This window comes from Artibeus jamaicensis, unplaced genomic scaffold, assembly GCF_021234435.1.
Source record: "Artibeus jamaicensis isolate MK-2021 breed Jamaican fruit bat unplaced genomic scaffold, CSHL_Jam_final scaffold_916, whole genome shotgun sequence".
Taxonomy (NCBI): domain Eukaryota; kingdom Metazoa; phylum Chordata; class Mammalia; order Chiroptera; family Phyllostomidae; genus Artibeus; species Artibeus jamaicensis.
The window spans coordinates 48,595,468-48,618,375 of record NW_026522059.1 but is presented as its reverse complement, the minus strand read 5'-3'; the positions used below and the strand labels follow the sequence as shown (position 1 = coordinate 48,618,375).

At 37.2% G+C, this 22,908-nt stretch overlaps 1 protein-coding gene and 1 non-coding gene across 4 annotated transcripts in view; both read right to left on the bottom strand.

Annotated features, from left to right (window-relative positions):
- Positions 1-22,908, bottom strand: part of UBE2V2 (ubiquitin conjugating enzyme E2 V2) — a 57,616-nt gene that overhangs the window by 19,887 nt on the left and 14,821 nt on the right. For all 3 annotated transcript variants that reach the window (XM_037133569.2, XM_053661070.1, XM_037133570.2), the window contains exon 2: positions 3,099-3,247. In XM_037133569.2, coding sequence (XP_036989464.1) covers positions 3,099-3,247 — 149 coding nt within the window. The remainder of the gene's footprint in view (positions 1-3,098; positions 3,248-22,908) is intronic.
- On the bottom strand, positions 21,851-22,066 carry LOC119040543 (small nucleolar RNA U3). The gene has a single exon (XR_005080884.1). It is a non-coding gene; the product is annotated as a small nucleolar RNA U3 (small nucleolar RNA).

Below are 22,908 nucleotides of genomic sequence, written 5' to 3'. Positions count from 1 at the left end.
TACCTACTATTTATGCTACTTATTCTCTGTACCTTTTCCTCCTCTCTCTCGCTCCCCTGTTGATAATTCTTCATGTGATTTCCCTTTCTGTGGTTCCTTTCCTGTTCTAGTTGTTTGCATGATTTGCTTTTTTGTTTTAGGTGTGGTTGTTCATAACTGTGAATTTGCTGTCCTTTCACTGTTCATATTTTTTATCTTCTTTTTCTTATACAAATCCCTTCAACATTTCATATAATGAGGGCATGGTGATGATGAACTCCTTGAACTTGACCTTATGTGAAAAGCACTTTATCTGCCCTTCCACTCTAAATGATAGCTTCACTGGATAAAATAATCTTGGATTGGATATAGGTCCTTGCCTTTCATGACTTGGGATACTTCTTTCTGGCCCCTTCTTGGCTGCAAGGTTTCTTTTGAGAAATCAGCTGACAATCTTATGAGAACTCCTTTGTAGGTAACTGTCTCCTTTTTTCTTGCTGCTTCTAAGATTCTCTCCTTATTTTTAACCTTGGGTAATGTAATTATGATGTGCCTTGGTGTGTTCCTCCTTGGGTCCAAATTTTGGGGGACTCTCTGAGCTTCCTAAATTTCCTGGAAGTTTATTTTCTTTGCCAGATTGGGGAAGTTCTCCTTCATTATATTTTAAAATAAGTTTTTAGTCTGTTGCTCTTCCTCTTCTCCTTCTGGCATCCCTATAATTTGGATGTTGGAACATTTAAAAGATGTTCTGGAGGTTGGCACCCCTCATCTCTCCTAAGCCTCTCCTCATTTTTTTTGAATTCTGTTTCTTCATTCTTTTCTGGTTGGATATTGCTTTTTTACTTTTGGTCCACATCGTTGATTTGAGTCCCAGTTTCCTTCCTGTCACTATAGGTTCCCTGTACATTTTCTTTTATTTCACTTAGCATAGCCTTCATTTTTTCATCTAATTTCTGGCCAAATTCAACCAATTCTGTGCACATCCTGATTACCAGTGCTTTGAACTGTGCATTTGATAGGTTGGCTATCTTGTCGTCACTTAGTTATATTTCTTCTGGAGCTCTGATTTTTTTTTTTTAATTTGAGCCATTTTTTTTTGTTTTGAAGCACCTGTTACATAATAAGGGGAGGAGCCTTCAGTGTTCACCAGGGCGGGGTAACCCATGTCTCTGTGTTGTGATGCTGTATGTGGGGGAGGGGTCCAAGAGGGAACAATGGCTTGCTACCCTCTCTCCCAGATTTCAATCATTTCCCCCTCTACTAACAAGCAAATGGGCTCTTCCGGTGCTGATTCTTGGATGGGTCAGTTTGTGTGCGTTCCAGTACCTTGTGGGTCTCTCCAACAAACTCTCTTGTGAGGCTGGGAGTTTCTCCCACTGCACCTCTCAACCCCCAGGGGTTTTCCATCAGAAGTTTGAGGCTTTAGTTCCCAGAGCTGGGGCCCCGGTCTGTGCGGTCTGTCTTGCTCCCCGTTGTTCCTCCCAGTTTAACTGTGAAGAAATGTGGGACTGCCCACCCCACCAACCACTGCCTCCCTGGGTCCGCTGGGCGCCACCTTGCCCACCACCTTGTCTGCCCTGTTCCGCCAGCCGCAGCCTTGCCACGAGTCTTCTTTACCTGCCTGCCCATCTCTGCCCCTTCTACTGGTCCGCATAGATGTTTGTTCTTTAACTCCTTGGTTGTCAGACTTCCATACAGTTCAATTTTCTGTCAGTTCTGGTTGTTTTTGTTTGTAATTGTTGTCCTTCTGGTTGTGCGAGGAGGCAGTGTGTCTACCTATGCTTCCATCTTGGCTGGAAGTCTCATTTACTTAATATCTTTAAAGTAACTTCCTAAAGTCTATGCTAAACCTTCCAAGGATGAGAGTAACCAGTTCAACCACTTTTCCCTTTGAATTTGCAAATATCCTTCTTCTGTGATGTGGTTAGCAGCATCCTCTCCTTTGTTTTCTCTAAAAGGTAACCACCTAAAGTGAACCTGTGCATAGTAAATGAGTTACACATCACGTAATGTGCCAGGAAAAAGCAATAAAAGCTTGTCAAGGCAAGGATCAAGGTGCTCTCCCCGAGAGAGTAGTTGAGACACTCTGAGGCTTTTTCTCCCCTTGAGAGAGTGGCCGTACCATTCCTTTTCCTCCATATGACTTGGTAGTCCATGTAAATTTGTCTCGTCTCAGCCACAACACTGTGGACACTGCAGGCCAGTGTCCACATCACAAGGTAGCAAAATAGTAAAAAAGACCTTCAAATGTGTGTTTCTTCCAGCAAGTCAAAACATTATACAATACATATTTCAATGACTCACTGCAAGGAGTACAGTTAAGTAGGACCTGTGAGTAAGAAATGCAATGTAGAAAAAAATTTCTCAATCTGAACAAATTCTGAGTAAAAATGAAACTTCACAAACTTCAGGAAGCCTAAGTCTTGTTGGGAACAAGTGGGCTTGTTCCCAACATCACTAGAAAATATGCAATAATCATAACTTTTCAATAGATATTATAGCTGAAGAAACTGAGGCCTATAGCATTTACATGGTAAGTCAACTATCACAAAGCAAACAGCAACATGCACTGAAGAGAAACAAATTTAAAAATTACTGGTTATACACAGTGGGTTAGTAATTAATATATATCAGGGAAGACTGTTTGCTCTTGCCAGTTAACCCCTCCATTTCCTCACCTTTTCTCTTGTCTATCTGGAATATTCTCCATCCCCATTACCACCTTCTGAAATCCTACCAGTTAGTTCTTTAAGGCTCATTCTGAAGGCAACTTCCTCCACTGTTCCACCTTCCTCCATTATTGCAGCTAAAAGAAACATATCCCTAAAGTCCCTTAGTGAACTTTCTCTGCCATATTTAGAGTCTGTCATTTGTTTTCTTCTCTACTAAACTACAAACACCTTGATGGCAATGACAATATCAATCTTTTCCCCTAAACCCTCCAGAAAATCAAGTATTATATGCACAAGGGAAGCATCAATAAATGTATACAAAATGAAAAGGGAATAATTGTTTCTCTTCGAAGTATGATTACTTCAATATCAATATTATAAAATAAAATGCTTACTGTAAAGTACAAAAATATTAATAGAAACAAATATGTAACTTATAGCACTGACCCTTGGTGGCCCAATAATCATGCCTGTCCACCTTGTAAGTGTCATGTCTTCATCGTCTTCAAGGCCCCAGCTAACTGTACCATCGCCTACTCCTTTTTGTCCTTCTTCAAGTTCTTCCAACAAGCGAAAATTACGAGGAACTTTAACTCCTATACAAAAGAACATCAGTGTAAATGCAAAAAGCTCACAATTATAAGCACTACACATATTCAAATGCAGCTTTTTCCAAATTATAAAAAGACAAAATTGCCTCAAAAAATTCTGCCCCAGAAAATGCTGAATCTAAAAGCCTTTCAAAATGAAAACACTAAAGAAAGCACTGTACCAAATATTAACAGTACAGAATATGCATATAAATTTCTAATTAATCAATGTTATACTGACATAAATTAATCACAAGGAAATCATATCAAAGTGAATAGTTGAGATTTCTTTTTTCAATAGTTCTCTGATTGCAATTTTTAATGGTTCCTATCTTGATTTGATAGAGAAATTTCAGTTATTCTTGCTAATATTACAGCAGGATGAATAATACCAAACAGTAGATAATCTAAAAATAACACATTTGCTTACACAGTAATAACTTTTTCTAGTATTTGTTTAGCTTGTGTTCCTACTAACAGAGGTTAATAGGAAGTGACATAGTTCATTGGATATTATAGCTTGTATGCTATAGCAAACTTATTTGCTAAATAATGATTAATATATGACTCTGGAGTATATCTTTCTAATTTTGAAGATTAAAATAGACAATTTTCATGTTTTTATATATGAGAGAATATTAAAATTGTTCTTTATCTCAGATTTTTATATATGTATAACTTTATTAACATTTATGGTAGATTTATATAAAATGTTATATTTATTTAATGAGATTTCTATTCCTAGCCAAGAACACTATTAAATAAATGGACATAATCAGAAAGTTCATAAAAGTTCAATTTCATTAACATACACTCTCTAATGATTTTTAAAGAATAGAATTATGTCCATCTTTTAAAAGGCACTAAAAGGTACTATTTTCTAGAATGCCAAAGCATCCCTACTCACAGTCCTCAGCCAGTCTCTTTCCTGTTCTCATTCCCAACCAATGTGGTCCTATGTCTCCCATGTACACACCAGTACATACCGTATTTTTCGTACTGTAAGACATACTTCCCACCCCCCACCAAATTTGGGAGGAAAGGGGGCTGCGTGTTATAGTCTGAATGTAGTTTATCTGGCTTGTGGCGGCGGAGGGGGGGTGGTGGTGGTGCAGGGCAGTGGCCTATTTATGTTACTAAATATTTACCACATTTTTTGCTTCAAAATCTTTTTTCCTATTTTTCTCCTCTAAAACCTAGATACATCGTACGGTCTGATGCGTCTTACAATCTGAAACACTCAGTAACCCTTAATATTCAATAGGACAGTTACTCAATTTTAAAACAAATCCCCTAGGGCCTACCCTTCACCTATTCGTCCAGAACCTGGCAAATTTCACACAAGCTACAAACCATTCTCACACCTCCACTTCTGTACCATTTAACTTCATGGCTCCTTACTTTATTTCCAAAATCAACACAGATATTTTCCTCTCTGCCTAGAATCTCCTAGACTTTCCATTTCCCTCTCTCATTTTCACTAAATCCAGTTTTTGCCATCATTTTGGCCTCCAATCCATGGAATCATATAATGATTCTTCCAATTTATCACAAACTTTCCTAGGATCACTGGCCTGGCCTCTCCAAAATATGGACCCTGTGGTTTCCTCTGTTCACAATAGCATCTAACATGAAACACCATCCAGCCGCACCACACAAGTCCTGAAAAATTAGATAATGGCTCTGAGAATCAGTCCTGTCTTTGGCTCTGGTGGAAGCATGTGTTCACACGCTCTCTCACTCTCTTTTACACACACAAACAAGTGATTATGAAGCACAAAGAAAGAAGTGATATCTTCTTTAAAGAAGGTATCATTTTGTATAACTTCTTTCTCTTGCTGAAACCACAACATCTCTTAACTTGCTCATTCACAGTAATCCTTCTACACATATAAGCAAAAGCCAGTAAGTATTTAACTTAAAAACACTAGTCACTTTATGTGCTTCACAAAAAAATGCTTGAAAATCTTGGGCTACAGAAATATAGAACTGTTATAAATCACAAAAACAAGAGTAGTCATTATTATAACTAATGTGATTATTAAAAACTGTTTAGCATACATTATATGCTATTTTAAATAAATTATCCCACTTAATCATAAAAGCATTCATTCTACAGTTGTGGAAACTCAAGTTTGAAGAAGTTATGTGACTTGCCAGTTTCCCAAAGTCACTCTTTTAACCCGTAAGTTACATAGCACTACAAGCTACACAGACAACATATCCTGACACAGATCTAGGAGTCAGACTGCCCATGTGACATGTGACCTCAGCAGTTTTCTCATCTGTAAATGTGAGCTAATGATAGTTCCTACCTCACAGAAGAATTGTGAAATTTATACAAGGGAATCATCTGAAACAATAAATGATGGCTCAGACCATTTTTAGTTTCCAATGATATTAACTAGAATTGCATAAAACTTCTACTAAATTTTATATTAATTGTGCAAGAAATAAAAGCTTTTTGTACAATCCTGTAGGGTGATCCCTGGGAAATTTTATCCTAAGCTGTAAATTTCTATTCATATAACATTAATAACTTCTATTTGCTATTGAGTTGCTTTTTAAAGTAATCTTATATGAGCTTGATTGCCCTTACCATTATGAAGTCATCCCTCAAGAATAATTCCAATTGTTTTGTGGAGAACAAAAATTTATTCTAAAAATGGATCTCAGTAGAAATGAATTACCAAAAGCTGGTTAGTATAATAAAAAGGAAAAAAAGGTACTTGCTTTAAATTATTTTCTAAAAAAGTACAGTTTCATCATTATAATATACTGCCAACTATCATTTATCTATATTTTGATTACTGATTTTATGGGTCATCCAAGGAAATTTTAAAATCATACACTGGATTCTGCCTATATAGGTATATATCTGGACTGCATTTGTCTTCAAGTAAATATATTCTCCAGTATTGCTAACAAATTGAACATTTAAGTGAAAATAGTTAGAAAGATAAATTTATGCTTAGGAAATATGCTGCTCCAAAGCAAAATATTGGTTTGCATCACCATTTCCTTCAATTTTTGTAATAACAACAAAAAAAACCACACACCAAACAAAAAACTGACTATACTGAAGTACTGGTATTTCAAAGTAACGAATTATACAACTTATCTGGTGAGAAAAGACATTAACTAAATTATTTCACATTCAAAGCACATTTGAAAGATATATAATGACATTTAATATTTATAAAGTGGTTTTATATCTGAAGGTACTAAAGAAATAATCACTGAAGAAAATTGCAGGCCTGTCTACAAAGTTCTGAGTGATTTGAAGTACTGAAATATCAAAAATGTGGGGACAACACTTAATTAAATTTAAACTTAAGTTTAAACTTAAATTTAAAAGGCTTCCATTACTATAAAATATACCCTAAGTGTATTTTGCAAAGATATTAAAGCAGTAGTTGAAAGCAGTACGGCTAAGTTGGTAACATACAACTTACCTATCAGCCCAAATCTTGCTTCAAACTAATGTAAATACATGCCTTTCCTACTATTTCCTCCACAATGTTTATGTCACACATATCCTGTCACATGCATATTTTAGAAAATTTTTATCACCCCCTATTCACCACATCAATTGGCCACAATGCACAGTGAGTAGAAATTATCCTTTTATATCAAAATTCTTGATATTCTCTGTAAACCAAAAACTGATCACAAAAGTTACATATAATCCCTACTGTAGCTCCATGTTTATTAGGCCATCTTAGCTCATTTTTAGACTATTAAAAATTGGTGTGATTTACTTTGACCAATCTAAGATAGAATTATTATTGAGGGATCCAAGATGGTGGTGCACTTGATGGGAGTTACACACACCTCCTCCCAGGACAAAACTGGAATTACAACTAAGTTATAAAACCATCAACTTGAATAACCAATTGAGGACTAGGTAAAGAGAAGTCTTCCTCATATCCACGTGCAGTGGTTGAGAATCTGGAGGGATATCTTAGCTGCAAAGGTTTCCCCAAGAAGACCAAGAGGTCTTAACCCCATGCTCAGCTCCCCAGCCATGATCACCAGAGCAAAAAAGAGGAGCCCATATAACACATGGCTGTGAAAGTCAGGGATTCTATCTGTCTGCCAGGGAGAGAAGGAAGTGTTAGAAACCCAGGCCCCCTCATAGAGGACCAGTGCACAAAATCTCATTCACTGTCACTCATCCCAGGCTGTCAGGGACAACAAAGAGTAGACTGGAGTCATGTGAGGACAGACTGGGTTGTGTGGTTCCATGCTGAATCCCTCACCCCTACTGTACACAGAAACCATAATTCCTAGACGGAGCACCCCCCTCCACTTAGCATCAGCCTTGGGGGATTCACTAGCCCCATCCTCCTACCTGTCACCCACCCTGCCATGCTCACAACCTTCAGCTGCCTGAACCAGTGGTATAAACTTTCCTAAAGAATCTTGAAGTCCAGGTGTACACAGGGGGTGTAAGAGACTGAACTGTGTGGCTCTGGGGTGGGGACCATTTTACCCTCACACTCCTGACTGACATCACCATTCCTGTACAGATCCCTCCCTTCACACAGTGCAATGTTGGTCTGTTTTGGCCTGATGAACTCTGTGGTGCCACCCTAAAGAATCCCTCAGACCACAGCCCACCATGAAACTCGGTAGGCGACTGGAAGGTGGCAGCTAGCCTTGATGTATACTGAGATTTCTGCTGAGAGGCCTCACACTCAGCATGGTGGAGGTTGAATCTGTATAAGCCCAGTAAATACCACCCTACCTGATAACTCACAGAGAACATACCTCACAGAATTTGTGAAGGATGGGAGGCTCTTTAGCAACTGAACCTAACAAGCAGACAGTAGGTAGAGGAAAATCTCGGGGTGTCTTGGGCTTTTTGGTGATTTGCTCTAGACTCAGCTCTAGGTTCAGTTCTAACAGAAGGCAGCTTGGCATCTCCCACAGGTACCCAGGCCAAGGATAAGCAGCCATGAACTGTGGATCACATTGCAGCTCCAAACAAGTAGCCCAGAGCCAGTCATAGGCAGCTCCTGACTTCAACCTTCATTGGGGCCCCTCTCAAAAGGCCCCAGAACAAACACACTTAGGTGGCATGCTTCAGATCATGTTAGAGTATGACCCAAGTAGTTCCACAAGCAGTACGCCCAAAAGGGAGATCTCAGGAGCCATCAGAGCCTGCTGGAGTGAATTCCACTCCCACAATCAAGCCCTGCACATGTAGAATGTGGTCAGGGTGGATCATAGTCAGCCAATATGAGGATGGATCCCACCAACAAACAGGCCAACAGCAATCAAGACTCAACTATATCGGAAGGCTCACAAACCCACACAAGGGATATTCCTGGGGTACCTTGCTCAGGTGATCAGAAAGACTACAGTAATGAATGAGCCCTACAAGGCAACTACTACATAAAGCAACCATACCAAGACTGGGAAACAATCTACCTAATACACAGAAACAAATATAACAGGTAGTCAAAATGGAGAGACAAAAGAATATTATTCAAATGAATGTACAGAGAAATCCCCAGGAAAAGAACTAAATGAAGGTAGGCAAGCCACCACATACAAAGTTCAAACCAAAAATTATAAGGATACCTAAGGAACTTAGGGAAAGAATGAATTCAGTGAGAAGTTAAATCAACAGCAGGTTAGATGAAGCAGAGAAACGAAGCTATTCAGAAGATAAGGTAGCAGAAAATATCTATTCAAAGCAGCAAAAAGAAAAAGAATTTTTTTTAAAATGAGGATAGTTTAAAGAACCTCTGGGACAACATCAAGCATGACAACGTTCATGCCATATTAGTACCAGAAGAAGAGAGACAGCTAGAGATTGAGACCTTATTTGAAAAAATAGAGATTGAAAACTTCCATAACCTGGCAAAGGAAAAGACATAGTTCAGAAAGCACAGAAAGTCCCAACAAGATAAACCCAAAGAGGCCCACACCAAAACACATCATAATTAAAATGACAAAGGTTAAAGACTAAAAGAAAAATCTTAAAAGCAGCAAGAGAAAGATGGTTAGCACCTACAAAGGAGCTCCCGTAAGACTGTCAGCTGATCCCATAAGACTGTCAGCTGATTTCTCAACAGAAACATTATAGGCCAGAAAAAACTGGCACAAAGTACTTAAAGTGATTAAAAGCAAGGCTCTAAAACCAAGGCTATTCTACCCAGTAAGGCTATCAATTAAAATTAAAGAACAAATAAAAAAGAGAAATAAAGGGTTTCTCAGACCAAAAAATAAAACCTGAAGGAGGCCATCAATACCAAACCAGTAATGCAATAAAGGTAGCATTCCAATAAGAGAATATAACCCTTGTAAACATCTATGTACCCAACACAGGTGCACGTATATAAAGTAAACATTGATTGACATAAAGAGAGAAATGGACATTATAATAGAGTCATAGTAGGAGATTTTAATGCCCCATTGACATCAATGGATAGATTTTTCCAGAAAGAAAATAAATAAGGACACAGTGGCCTTAAAGAACACACTGGACCAAATTAATTTTATTAATATTTTCAGAGCATTTCATCCCAAAGCAGTTAAATACTCTTACATACACACATAATGTTTTCCAGAAATAGACCGCCCATTAGACAAAAAAAAAAGCCTCAATACCTTTAAAAACACTGAAATCATATGAGCATCTCCTCTGACCACAATGGTATGCAACAAGTAATCAATTTCTGGGGGGAAAAATGAAACACACATGGAGGCCAAATAACTATCACTAAACAATTAATGGGTTAACAATGATTTCATGGAAGAAATCGGGAGTGCTAGCCAAGATGGAAGGGTAGGCAGAAATGCTTTGCTTCCTAACACAACCAAAGGAAGGATAAGAACCAATCTAAAAATAAAGAACAGCCAAAACTACCAGAAAGTCATTTGCATGTAAGTCCAACAACCAAGGAGTTAAAGGAGGGGTGGAGACTGGCAGCTGGGGCAGACAGGACGCACAGCAAGGAAAGGCAGCAGACCATAAAAGTGAACCCACATCCATGCCCAGAGGAGTGGGGAGGAACAACAGGGGAGCAAGACAGACCATGAAACCCAGGGTTTCAGCACCAGAAACTAAGATTCAAAATCCCAGACTGTAAAAAAAAAAAACAAACAAAAAACTGTGGGGTTTGTGGAACTGGGAGAAACTCCCAGCCTTATAGGAGAATTCAGTGGAGAGATCTAGATCCTAAAATGTAAACAAACCCATCTACCTGCAAATGAACACTGAAAGGGCACAATCTGCTTGTGGGCATAAAGGAAAAAGTGGGACGAAAGCGGAGCAAGCAACATTGTTCCCTATCTAACCACTCCCTCACAGCACCATAACACAGCAAAGCAGGTTGATCTGACCCAGTCAATCTAAGGCTCTGCTCCTTACCCTGTTAACAGGTGCCCAGAGTCAAGAAATATGGCCTAAATGAAGGGGAAGAACAGATCAAAATTTCAGAAAAAGAACAAAGTGACAAGTAGATAGACAACCTGTCTGATGCAGAGTTCAAAACACTGGTAATGAGGATGCTCAGAGAACTGAGCTCAATTGCAAAATGAAGGAAGAACTGAAGGTTACACAAAGTGAAATAAAGGAAAATATATAGGAAACCAACAGTGAAGGGAAAGAAACCAGGACTCAAATCAATGATTCGGAACAAAAGGAAGAAATAGCCATCCAACTAGAATGAAGAAAAAAAATGCAAAAAAATGAGAAGAGGCTTAGAAACCTCTGTTACAACTTCAAGCATTGCAACATCTGAATCAGGGGAATGCTGGAAGAAGAAGAAGAGCAAGAAATTCAAAACTTATTTGAACAAATAATAAAGGAAAACTTCCCTAATCTGGCAAAAGAAATGGACCTCCAAGAAGCTCAAAGAGTCCCAGAAGGAGAAACACACCAAGACACATCCTAATGAAGTTACCAAAGATTAAATGTGAGAGAATCCTTTTTTAAAAAAATATTTTATTGCTCAATTACAGTTGTCTGCATTTATCCCCTCCCCAGATAAGGAGAGAATCTTAAAAGCAGCAAGAGGAAAGGAGAGTTACCTACAAAGGAGTTCCCATAGGACTATCACCTGATTTCTCAAAAGAAACCTCTTGAAAGGCTAAAAGAGGCTGGAAAGAAGTATTCAAAGTCGTGAAAGGCAAGGAAAAACCTACATCCAAGATTACTCTACCCAGCAAAGCTATCATTTAGAATGGAAGGGCAGATAAAGTGCTTCCCAGGTAAGGTCAAATTAAAGGAGTTCACCACCACCAAGCCCTTATCATATGAAATGTTAAAGGGACTTATCTAAGAAAAAGGAAAAAATTAAAACTATGAAAAGTAAAATGACAACAAACTCACAACTATCAACAACTGAACCTAAAAACAAAGCAGACTAAGCAAACAACTAAAACAGGAACAGAATCACACAAATGGAGATCACATGGAGGGTTATCAGTGCAGAGGGGGAGTGGAGAGAATGGGGAAAAGGTACAGGGAATAGGAAGCATAATTAGCAGGTACAAAATAGACAGGAGACGGTTAAGAACACTATAGGAAATGAAGAAGCCAAAGAACTTATATGTAAGACCCATGGACATGAATGAAGACGGTATGGGGGAAATCCTGGAGGAAAAGGAGGTACAGGGTGAAGTGGCATAAAGGGAAGAAAATATGGGACAACTATAATAGTATAATCAGTAAAATATACTAAAAATACGCTATGAACATTAAAATGGAAACAAATTTACAACTATCATCAACTAAATCTAAAAAAGAAACTGAGCAAACAGCAGAACAGGAATAGAATCATAGACATGAAGATCATGTGGAGGGTTATCAGCTAGGAAGACGAAGGGACAGAATAAGGGACAGGTACAAGGATTAGGAACTACAAATTGGTAGGGACAAAACAAGACAGGGGATGTTATGAACAGTATAGGAAATGGAGTTATGTCCAAGGACATGAACTGAAGGGGGGAATGCGGGTACCAGGCAGAGGGGTCAAAAGGGAAATATTGGGACAACTGTAATAGCATATTCAATAGGATATATATTAAAAAATTAAAAAATATATCATGTTAAATATTTTAACTCACTGATATTACAAAGAGGAGATATATATCAACTACTTAAAGTGAGGTCATTAATAAAAATATAGGCTCTCCATCGGCTAACAGAGCTAAGCTCAGGTACTGTTTGTTTTATTTGATGTGGGTGTGGGGCAGAGGGTGGTGTGCATTTTGTTTCTAAGCCAAGTACTAAGATTTAAAACATAAAACACTAATGCTCTCTGAAGAGACACTTAAACTAAAATTATGCGTAAGACCTGGTTTACTCATAAAGGTTTACTCACAGTAAAAGTTTTGCTGTGACATTAGTAATTAGGTTATATCCACTTCTGAATAGCACTGAAGTTCTCTGCATGAGCAACAAACACAATCAACACTCTGAGTGCTGTGACAAGCATCTTATTTGTATGCCCAGATGGCATTGTGCCTTTTAATGTCTTTCAATTAGATGGAAATAGGACAACGTTTGTCTATGTATTTTCTAAAAGTGAATATAATCATTGCATTGACTGTATGCTCCAAATGTTCATTAAAAACCCAAACCAAACCCTTTTTACCATTAGTAATCATGAGGAATCTTAAAGTATTTACATAATATATTGTACCTCTAATGCATGGCCTGTTTATACTATTTTCAAAAAGAGAACACTGTCTTAAACTAATTAATTGGGTGCATCAATCTTTCCACTGGTCCTTGGAATCCCTTAAATGATAGGATCATGTTCATCAATGGTTCTTTACAGAATGCCTCTTCTTGAATAATACATTTTGCATCCAATGTAAAAAAGATAAAATTCCCCAAGGTAATCCAATACCACCAACAAAGCTGCTAATATCAAATTTTGATCCTTTCTTTTCTTTAAAATTTATAGTTGTGGTGACTGTTACTGATGAAGATACAGAGGTCACTTGAACTATCGTGGGTTGTAGTCATCATGGATGTCAACATGTGGGATGTGTTTTGTGAAAAATTATTTGTGCTTACTTTACGGTGGTAGAAGTCTTTACTTGTTGAGACCTCTGGTGTTATCATTTTTAGATGTTGCTATGGGTTTCAAGGTGGTGATGCATCACATTTTTGAGATTGGAGAAACTGGAATTGTAGATGGTTTCTTTGGAAGATTCACTTGTAAGGCTGAAAGGTACATCTGGGAGTATTCCCTGCTGGTTTAGTAGTGGGGTTTTTGAGAAGTGTGGATTTCTGCTTGAAAAGCTCCCACCCCAGACCTCACTATCCTTGATGGCCTTCTGCAGCACTAGCACCAGCAGCACCCCAACAATAAACACAGCCCAGCCACCTTGCCAATGAGTTCCATTGTTCAAAAAGTAGGACTAAAACACTCTAGACAAAGCTTCAAAATTTAAGTCACAGAAATAAAAACTCACCTTCTGGTTTTGCAGTACTTAAAATCATGTTAATATAAGCACTGATAAAAGCTCTCTGTAATATTTCCTAATTTTTCAGAAATTTAGTACTGAAATATTTTTGGTTTTATTAGAATACTTTTACCTTCCTAAATTCCTGATTATTTTCCATAAAAATTATGAAAGCACCAACATGATGAGGAAGACCTAATTATGCAAAATAATGAGACCTATATTTTATCATCTATTCACCTTTACATTAATTTATTCCTTTACTCAAACAGTTGACTGCAACTATACTAGACATTTACTACCTGGAAGACTAGAACCTCTGTTTACCTTTGAGAAGCTTAAAATCTAAGAGAGAGCAATTAAGGAGCATAATACAAAGGGAAAAGTATTATGAGAGCACCATGAATAGAGCTCTAACTGCAAAAAAAGGGACAAGAAGGTTTCCTTAAAGAAATTCTCCAGATGCACCATAGAGAACAGAAACCACCCAGGTAATGAGTAGGTGAAAATAAGTTATATGTCCATAGAGAACATAAAAAACTAAGTAGTGCACTCTAGCTACATGACAAAGTCACAGCAATGATGTAGCTCTCCTCATATTAATCTATAGAGTCTTTCAAATTAAACAATTTCAATAGCAAGTCCTGGAACTGGACTAATATTCTGATGGAAGCCCTAAGAGGCAAGTTTGGAGAAAATTTTTAAAGTAAAAGAAAATATAGGGTATATTTCCATCATCAAGCAAAGAAATTTAGATAATGTGAAGTTAGTGCAGGAATCAACAGCCTAGTAAAAAAGTCCCTAAACAGAAACATACATATATGAAAACAGTAGATTAAAGGCATTTAAAAGTCAGCAGGAATCCAGATTAGAGACATGACAACCAAATGCAAACTTGGATCATGTGTGCAGAAATAAAAACTATTACTATTTTGAACTAAGGGAAATTCATCAGGTGTGGCTGGTGTAGCTCAGTGGGCTGAGTGCTGGTCTGCTACCTGAAAGGTAGACAAAGAGATAACCTGTCAGGGCACATGCCTGGGTTGTAGGCCAGATCCCCAGTTAGGGCATGCAAGAGACAACCGATTTTTCTCTCACATGTTGATATTTCTTTCTCCCTCCCTTCCTTTCTCTGTAAATAAATAATAATAATAATAATAATAATAATAATAATACTACAAAGGGCCTGGAGACATATGAAAATATGTTCAGCATCACCAGCCATCAGATAGATACAAATTAAAACCACAGTGAAATACCACTTCACCCTGGTCAGAATGGCCATTATAAACAAATCAACAAACAGATGTTAGAGAGGATGTGGAGAAAAGGGAACCCTAGTGCACTGTTGGTGGGAATGCAGACTGGTGCAGCCACTGGGGAAAACAGTATGAAACTTTCCTCAGAAAACTAAAAATGGATCTGCCTTTTGACCCAGCAATTCCACGGCTGAGATTATACCCTAGGAACCCTGAAACACAAATTCAAAAGAACCTATGCACCCCAGTGTTCCTAGCAGCACAATTTACAATAACCAAGTGCTGGAAGCAACCTAAGTGCTCATCAGTAAATGAGTGGATCAAAAAACTATGGTACATTTACACAGTGGAATTCTATGCAGCAGAAAGAAAGAAGGAATGCTTACCCCTTGCAACAGCATGGATGGATCTAGAGAGCATTATGCTGAGTGAAATAAGCCGGTGGTGAAAGACAAATACTGTATGATCTCACTTTAAGTGCAACCTAATCAACAAAGCAAAGCAAGCAAAATACAACCAACGACATTGAAATAAAAAACAAATGGACAATAACCAGAGGGAAGGTGGGAAGGGATAAAGGGGAAAAAAGGAGAGGGTTTTTCAGGAATATGTATGTATTTTCAGGACACATGGACAAAACAAAAGTGGGGTAGGATTGAGGGTGGGAGGTGGGGATGGCTGGGGGAAAATGGAGACAATTGTACTTTAACAAAAATAAAAAATGTAAAAAAAATATTAAAGAAATAAAATCTTTCAAATAATAAAATAAAATAAATTTAAAAATAAAGGACATTGTTCAGAAAAACTGGCAGAATTTGAATAGGCCCTCTAGATAAAAATCTAGATAAAAATCATTGTTAATTTCTGATTTTGATAACTATATTGTTGTAAAGTAAGAGAATGTCCTGGTTTTCAGTTAATACTCAGTAAAGTATTTAGGAAGGAAAAGACATTATGTCTCTAAGTTATTTTCAAATGGTTCAGAAAAGATATATTGTATCTGTGTGGAAGGAGGGGAAGAAAACACATATGTAAATAAATGAAAAAATTACATATTAACATCTGATGAATCTGGGCAAAGGTATATGGGAAGTCTTTGTACTGTTATGGCACTGTTCTCTAAATCAAAAATTAATTCAAAAGAAAAATAGGAGAATGAACTATTGAGTTAATGGTAATAGAACATTTTATACATATGGAAAAATAAAATGAATCCCTATCTCACAGTGTACAAAAAAATCAATTCTAGGCAGATTAATAAATGCCTAAATAAGAAGGACAAAACAAACTTTAAGAAAATATAAAATAGCCTTATGATCTTGGGATATAAGAAAAGATTTCTTACATAAAATTCTAGAGAGCATAAACCAAAACTAAAATACAACCCAGTTCAACAAAAGACAAACAAGAGCCTCAAACGGAAAAATGTTAAGAGTAACATATAACAGGCAAAATGTTAGCATCCAGAATGTATCAACAAAGAAAAGACAATTATGAATGACACTCACACTAAAGGAAACAGGAATGAATGAACAATCAGAGAAACATGAATCAAAGAAACAAGCCAGAGAAACCAGACTGACAAATACAAGGGGGAACCGAGACAAAACCTGGAGCTACCTTCTGGAGGGTGGGCCCCTTGTAGTACAGGGTTCTGCCACTAGATGAGTGTTCTAGAAACCCATCTGTATCAGAGTACCAGTTGGGGTCATCGTGAGAGGCTGTGTCTGGCTTCAGTGAATTTTTTGGAAGACTCTTTTAACCATTTGCCCATTTCATAATGGGTGACTTATGAGTGCACCTGTCCACACTGAGCTGTGTTCAGCAGTTTTTGACCAAAAAGTGCATGACCTCTGTGCCCCACCTTCCCTATTCACCCCATCTAGTCCCAAGAGACTGTTTTTCCCCAATGAAAAAAGTCCTTGAAGGGAAACATTTTGCCCCTGTGGAGAGATAAAACAAAAAACGGCAGAAGCACCTACAGGCATCAAAATCAATGAGTTCAAAAGCTGTCCTCAGCAGTGGGGAAAAAACATTTCAATAGGTGTCCAGCATCAAATGGAGAGTACTTTGAAGGAGGCAAGTTTAAACATGTAAGAATACATAATTTTTTATAAGTAAATTTTGGAATATTTTGGGCCACCCTCATAAGTATGACAACACTTCCCATAGAGAATAGGAAGCCCATTCACTGCTGAGAACAGAATAAACTTGTAGGTACAATTACTTTGATGATGAAAAGGTAATAATTACAGAGCTCTAGGCTAGAGGTATTCCTGTGAGTGTTCACAGGGAGGCAGGAACAAGAATAAGAATGCTCACCAAGTGTTATTTCTAATAGTAAAATTTTAGAAACAACCTAAGCATAACATGATATAATCAATGACAGAGTACTGTTGCAATTAAAATGAAAGAATTAGAGCTACAAGTATAATTAATGGTAAAGTTTTAAAGAACATGCTGTTTAATAAGTGCAGAGTTTCAGTTTTGTAAGTTGAAAAAGTTGTGAAGATTGTCTGTATAACAATGTGGATACATTTTATATTTAGAGGCATTACAATGGTAAATTTTATGTTATGTTTATTTTACCACAATTGAAAGAAAAAAACAAAAAATAAACTTTACAGTCATAGAGCATATTAGGATATTTCAGTTAACGATAGACTGCATACACAATGGTGGTCCCGTTTATAATGAAGTTGAGAAATTCCTAACATACAATGAGGTCATAGCATCATAACATAACAGTGTAATGCATTACTCATGTGTTTGTAGCTGGTGCTGGTGTAAATACAATGCACTGCCAGTTATATAAAAATACGGCCCATAAAGTTACAGTAATAGGCTATGTACCATCTGACTGGAGGCATGTGAGAGGCAACCCATCTATCTATCTCTGATACATTGATGTTTCTCCCTCCCTTCCCCTTTCGCTATAGATAAAATAAAATCTTTTAAAAAAAATAAGTAAAAAATTAAAATATTATATACAGTCATTTTAAAGTACATGAATTATATTAAATGTGTATAAGTAAAAAAAACACTTACTAACAACATATATGCATTGATAATAATTATCAAATGATTTCAAAAGCACGTCAGTATGGATCCAAAGACAAACTACAATCAATGTTAAAATTCACTAGGCTTTTTTACCTTATAAAGTTACTAGTAGCATAATATTTTAGAAAATAACATGAGTCTTCCGAAAGTAAATGAAGGAAAGTTCTGCTTTACTGCCCTCCGTTCTGGTCTATGTGCACTTCCTCCTTTGTGGGCCCCATCAGTGGAATTCCTAGTGGAAGTCTTGTCATATGCACACTCAGTCAGTAAAGACAGAAATTTGACTGAATCATTAATCCCCATCACAGTTCTTCACTCAAAATCTTGTCCCATAATCCCAAATGGGCCCATAACCCCACAGCGCTGTTTCAAAAATAGCAGTTATAACCCTACTATAATTAATATCAGCACGAATGATGTAAAAAATGTTAATAATATACAATTACTGGTATCTCTGATATTGAGGTATATGATTTATATATAATTTTTTAAATTAAATGATCCCCTCAGATGTGAAATTACACAAATATTGATTTTATTAAATATTTTAAATTATACTTAAATAATTCACAGAAAAGAATCAGAGGATGATATTCTTCTTCTTAAATGAAGGTTTATCAGGGAAAGCAACTTTAACTTTTTTCTCTAAAACTTACATGAGACTAAAAATTATTTCACCAAAATACATTAAAGTTTAAATTTATAGCAATAAATTAAAATTCAATTATTAAATCACAACATGTTTGTAGAACCAAGTACTTTAAAATGTGGTATATATTCCCCTCACTAAGTGTTTAAGAAACTTCTGAAGACTGTTTTAATCAAATCTAAGACGGCATCAAGTATATGGAAAACCGTTATTTTAAGCAAATAAAGAATACTATCACGTAAACTACATAAGATATACACACTTCATAATGAAATGTCTTAGAATGGATGAAATATGGTAGATAAAAATATATCTGAAAAAAAGATCAAGTCAAACATTGTGCACCTGAAGCACCTGCACTACACCTTCAAACAAAGTGAAAACAACAACAACAACAACTCTGGATCTGAGGATCTTCGAAGTACCTGTGATGGGGGTTGTATCATATATAGGAGAATATGAGTCATGCTACCTAAAAGAATTTTTAGGTTACAACCAAAACCACACTGCCCTCAACTATACCCCAAAACTGCAACTACATGAATAATTCATTTAGAAGTCTATGTACTGTACACTAACTCACCTGGCATTTATTTAATGACTATATTTGAACATAAAATATTTTAGTACTATTTCACTTCAAAACAAACAAAATTTATGAGTAAAACATTATATTGGGTTGTCCAAAAAGGTTGTTTGGCTTTTAAGTAAAAATAAGACACATTTTTTCAATTTCACTAATAACTTTATTGAACGTATTCACCATTTTGTTCTACTACTTTCTGCCATCTTTCAGACAACTTCCTTAATTCCATCTTCCCCAAACTTTTTATTTGTGTAAGTAAAGAACTGTTCCAGGTGCCATTTTCAGTCTTCCAGGGAATTGAATTTTTTCCACTAAAAAAACTGTTTTAAGATTTTATTTTTTTATCTTTAGAGGGAAGGGGAAGGAGAGAGGGAGAGAAATATCAATGTATAGTTGCCTCTCGTACGCCCCCTGCTGGGAACTGGCCTGCAACCCAGGCATGTGCCCTGACTGGGAATCCAACAGTGGTTGTTTGGTTCACAGGCCTGAGCTCAATCTACTGAGCTACACCAGCCAGGGCACCACTAAGAAAATTTTATAAAGACTAAAATAAGTGGAAACCCAAAGGTGCTGTGTCTGATGAATACAGCAGATGAACCAGAACTTCCCAGCCAAGATGTAACAGTTTTTGCCTGGTCAACAGCTTGCATTAAAATTATGCATGTTCTGTTAAATAATTCTGGATGCTTTTCATCAAGTCCTGCTTTTAATTGGTATTATTGGGAGCAGTACTTGTTGGAATGAATAGTTTGATTTTCTGGAAGGAACTCTTTTAAGAGGACTCCCTTTCAATCCCACCATATATACAAGACTGGCCTTTGGTGTGGTTGTTGGTGGTTCATTTTCCTTGCCTCTCCCTCCTCTTCTGTTCCACATTATTATAATGTACCCACTTTTCACTGCCTGTCACAATTTGTTTTTAAAAACAGAACGTTTTCCTTATGCTTAAGAATCACATGTTAAAATATGGTCAAGGTTTTTTTCTACTTAACTTACACGCAACCCCAACATCAAAGTGAGTAACATAACTTCACAAACCACTTTTGACATGTTCTACCAGCCACAGCACCTTCTCCATACACTGCATAAATCTTATTTTTGTTGCATTTTAACCCTTCTTGAAATAGTAAAGCACAATATGCCAAAAATGTTGCCCATATCCTTCCATCTTCAGTATTAAAATGGCTACACAAAAATTCACTAATTTTGATTTTTTAAATGCATGCTGATATGACAGCTGTCACAATACAATCTAACAAAATTGTTTCAAATGAAGTTAAAGAAACCTAAGCACTGCCAGAGCCATCTTATACATCCCCCACAAAATAAACTTTTTGGCCAACCCAAATACAAACGGGAAAAGCTATATTTTACTTAAGCTATTTATTTTCTCATTAATAAACCACTTACATAGAAAGAGTATTGTAAAAAACGTGAGGGGGGACCGGATGAAAAAAGGTGAAGGGATTAGCCAAAGAATACACACACATAACCCACAGACAAGAGTGTGGTGATGGCCAGAGGGAAGGGGGGTGGCAAGAACTGGATGGAGGTGGAACAGGGACATCTGTAATAGTGTCAGTATGAAAGTAAATTAAAATTAAAAAAAGAAAAGAAAATGATGATGACATAAGGGGCACTCAATAAACATTTGATGAATTTATGGCAGATGCCACTTTGAATATTTCAACATTTATGGACCAGTCCTGTAGCAGGTTTTACTGATTCCAAACACAAAGAAATCCCTTCCCCAAGTTCAAATGCAGTGAAGTGAAGACTACGACATAGGCAGATACATTCAAATACAATGCAATAAACTACTGCAGAAGAATTTGCTCAGATACACTATAGATATCTTACTGATTAAGCAAGAATACAGAAGGTATCTAACATTCTCCAGAAAAGCAGCTAACAATGATTATTTCAGAACCAGGAAAGGACAATCCCCTTTGAACAAACTAGGGAGTGAAGGGAAATTATGAAAGCCACAATATACTGTGGTTCCTCTATAGTATGAATTTCTACGTAAAATTAGGAGGGGCATACACTCTATGAGATATGGGATCTTCTGAGAGGGTCCACTTAAATGGGTATTAACTGCTCCCCTCTGAGTCTAGGAAACTAAAGTTAGCTTCCACAGTCAGAAAAACATACTACACAAAACAAGTCCATTATCTCCCCAAATCACTGCTTGTAAGGTAAACATTTCAGAAATTTAAGACTTTTCAATTACTTAAGTAGTATTTCCTGTTAAGAAATAATTACTTACATTAATACTGTTGAGTGAACCAAAACTGATCATTTCGACAGCAAGTGACACTAACATGAAAACACATAGTACACCAAGCTATGCATTGCCTGTGCTTGTCAGTAACATTTTTCAGTAAGAAGACTAAAAAATCTATGGCATAATTCCAGTACTTAAAACGAATAATCTGCCTGGAGTGTGTCTGATATCTGGGTATACAACTTTTCTTTTTTAATGTAAAATTAAACCTCACACCTAGGTGAAGCTTAGGCTCCTCCCCTCTGTCTCAGGATAACCATGTAAAATAATCATAACCAGATCATCAGTTAGAACTTACATAATATCAACATGATGTTTTGTTTTGTTTTTTACCACTTAGACTGCATTCTCTTTCTCTTGCTCTTTCAAAGGAAGAGAAGAACAATCACCAATGGCTATCGGCAGTTGCTAAACCAACACCAAAAGCCAGCTTCACACTCAGGAGAAAACACTGCGCCTCCTCCTTGTGGTTTCAGGCGCTCTACAAGTTCAGGGAGAAACTTCTCTAGTATTGAACTATAGAAATGATCCCTGAAAGTATAGTCTTCAACATGTTTTTAAACAAAAATCCAATTACATTATCAAAAGCAAGACTTTGCACTCTAGTAAAATAGAAAAATAAATAAATTGAACTTGGACTTTATCAAAATTTAATACTTTTGCATTTCAAAGGACACCAAGAAAACATGAGAGAATACACAAACAATATATCTGATAAGGGATCCGCATCTAAAATATATGAAGAACTCTTACAGCTCAACAATAAAAAAGACCAATTAAAAAAATGAGCAAAGGATCTGAATAGACATTTTCTTCTAATAAGATATAGAGAAGGGAGATTTCCACCAAGATGGAGGCATATGTGGAGATGCTGTGCTTTCTCACATAACCAAGTTTAGAGACAACTAAATATTAGCAACAGAAAACACAGCCAGAACACAGAAAATTGAACTTTTCGGAAGTCTGATAACAACAAATTCTTCAGCCTGACCAGTAAGAGGGGCGAAACCAGCAGCTGGCGGAGCACAGGAAAATTTGGTCAGACGAACTCAGGCGCGTGGAACCCAGGCGCAGGGTTGGACCTAGTGAGCGATCCAGCAAGCGACGAGGGGAAACAGCGAGGGAGCAGGGCTGCAGGTTGACTGTGGTCGCGCATTCGTGCGCAGATAGACAAGCGAGGGAGTGGGCGATTAGACAGGACTCAGCAGGCCCCAGCGGTGAGCGGCAGCAGAGGGCGCCGCCATTTCCCCACTCTGACCCCGCCTCCACATACAGAGTCACAACCCAGCGACCCGGGAGTCCAAGGCTTTGCTCCTCCTACTTAACGGGCGCAAACAGACCAAAATGGCTCAAGAAGATCTCAAAGCCCCAGAGCCTATAAATCTAAGC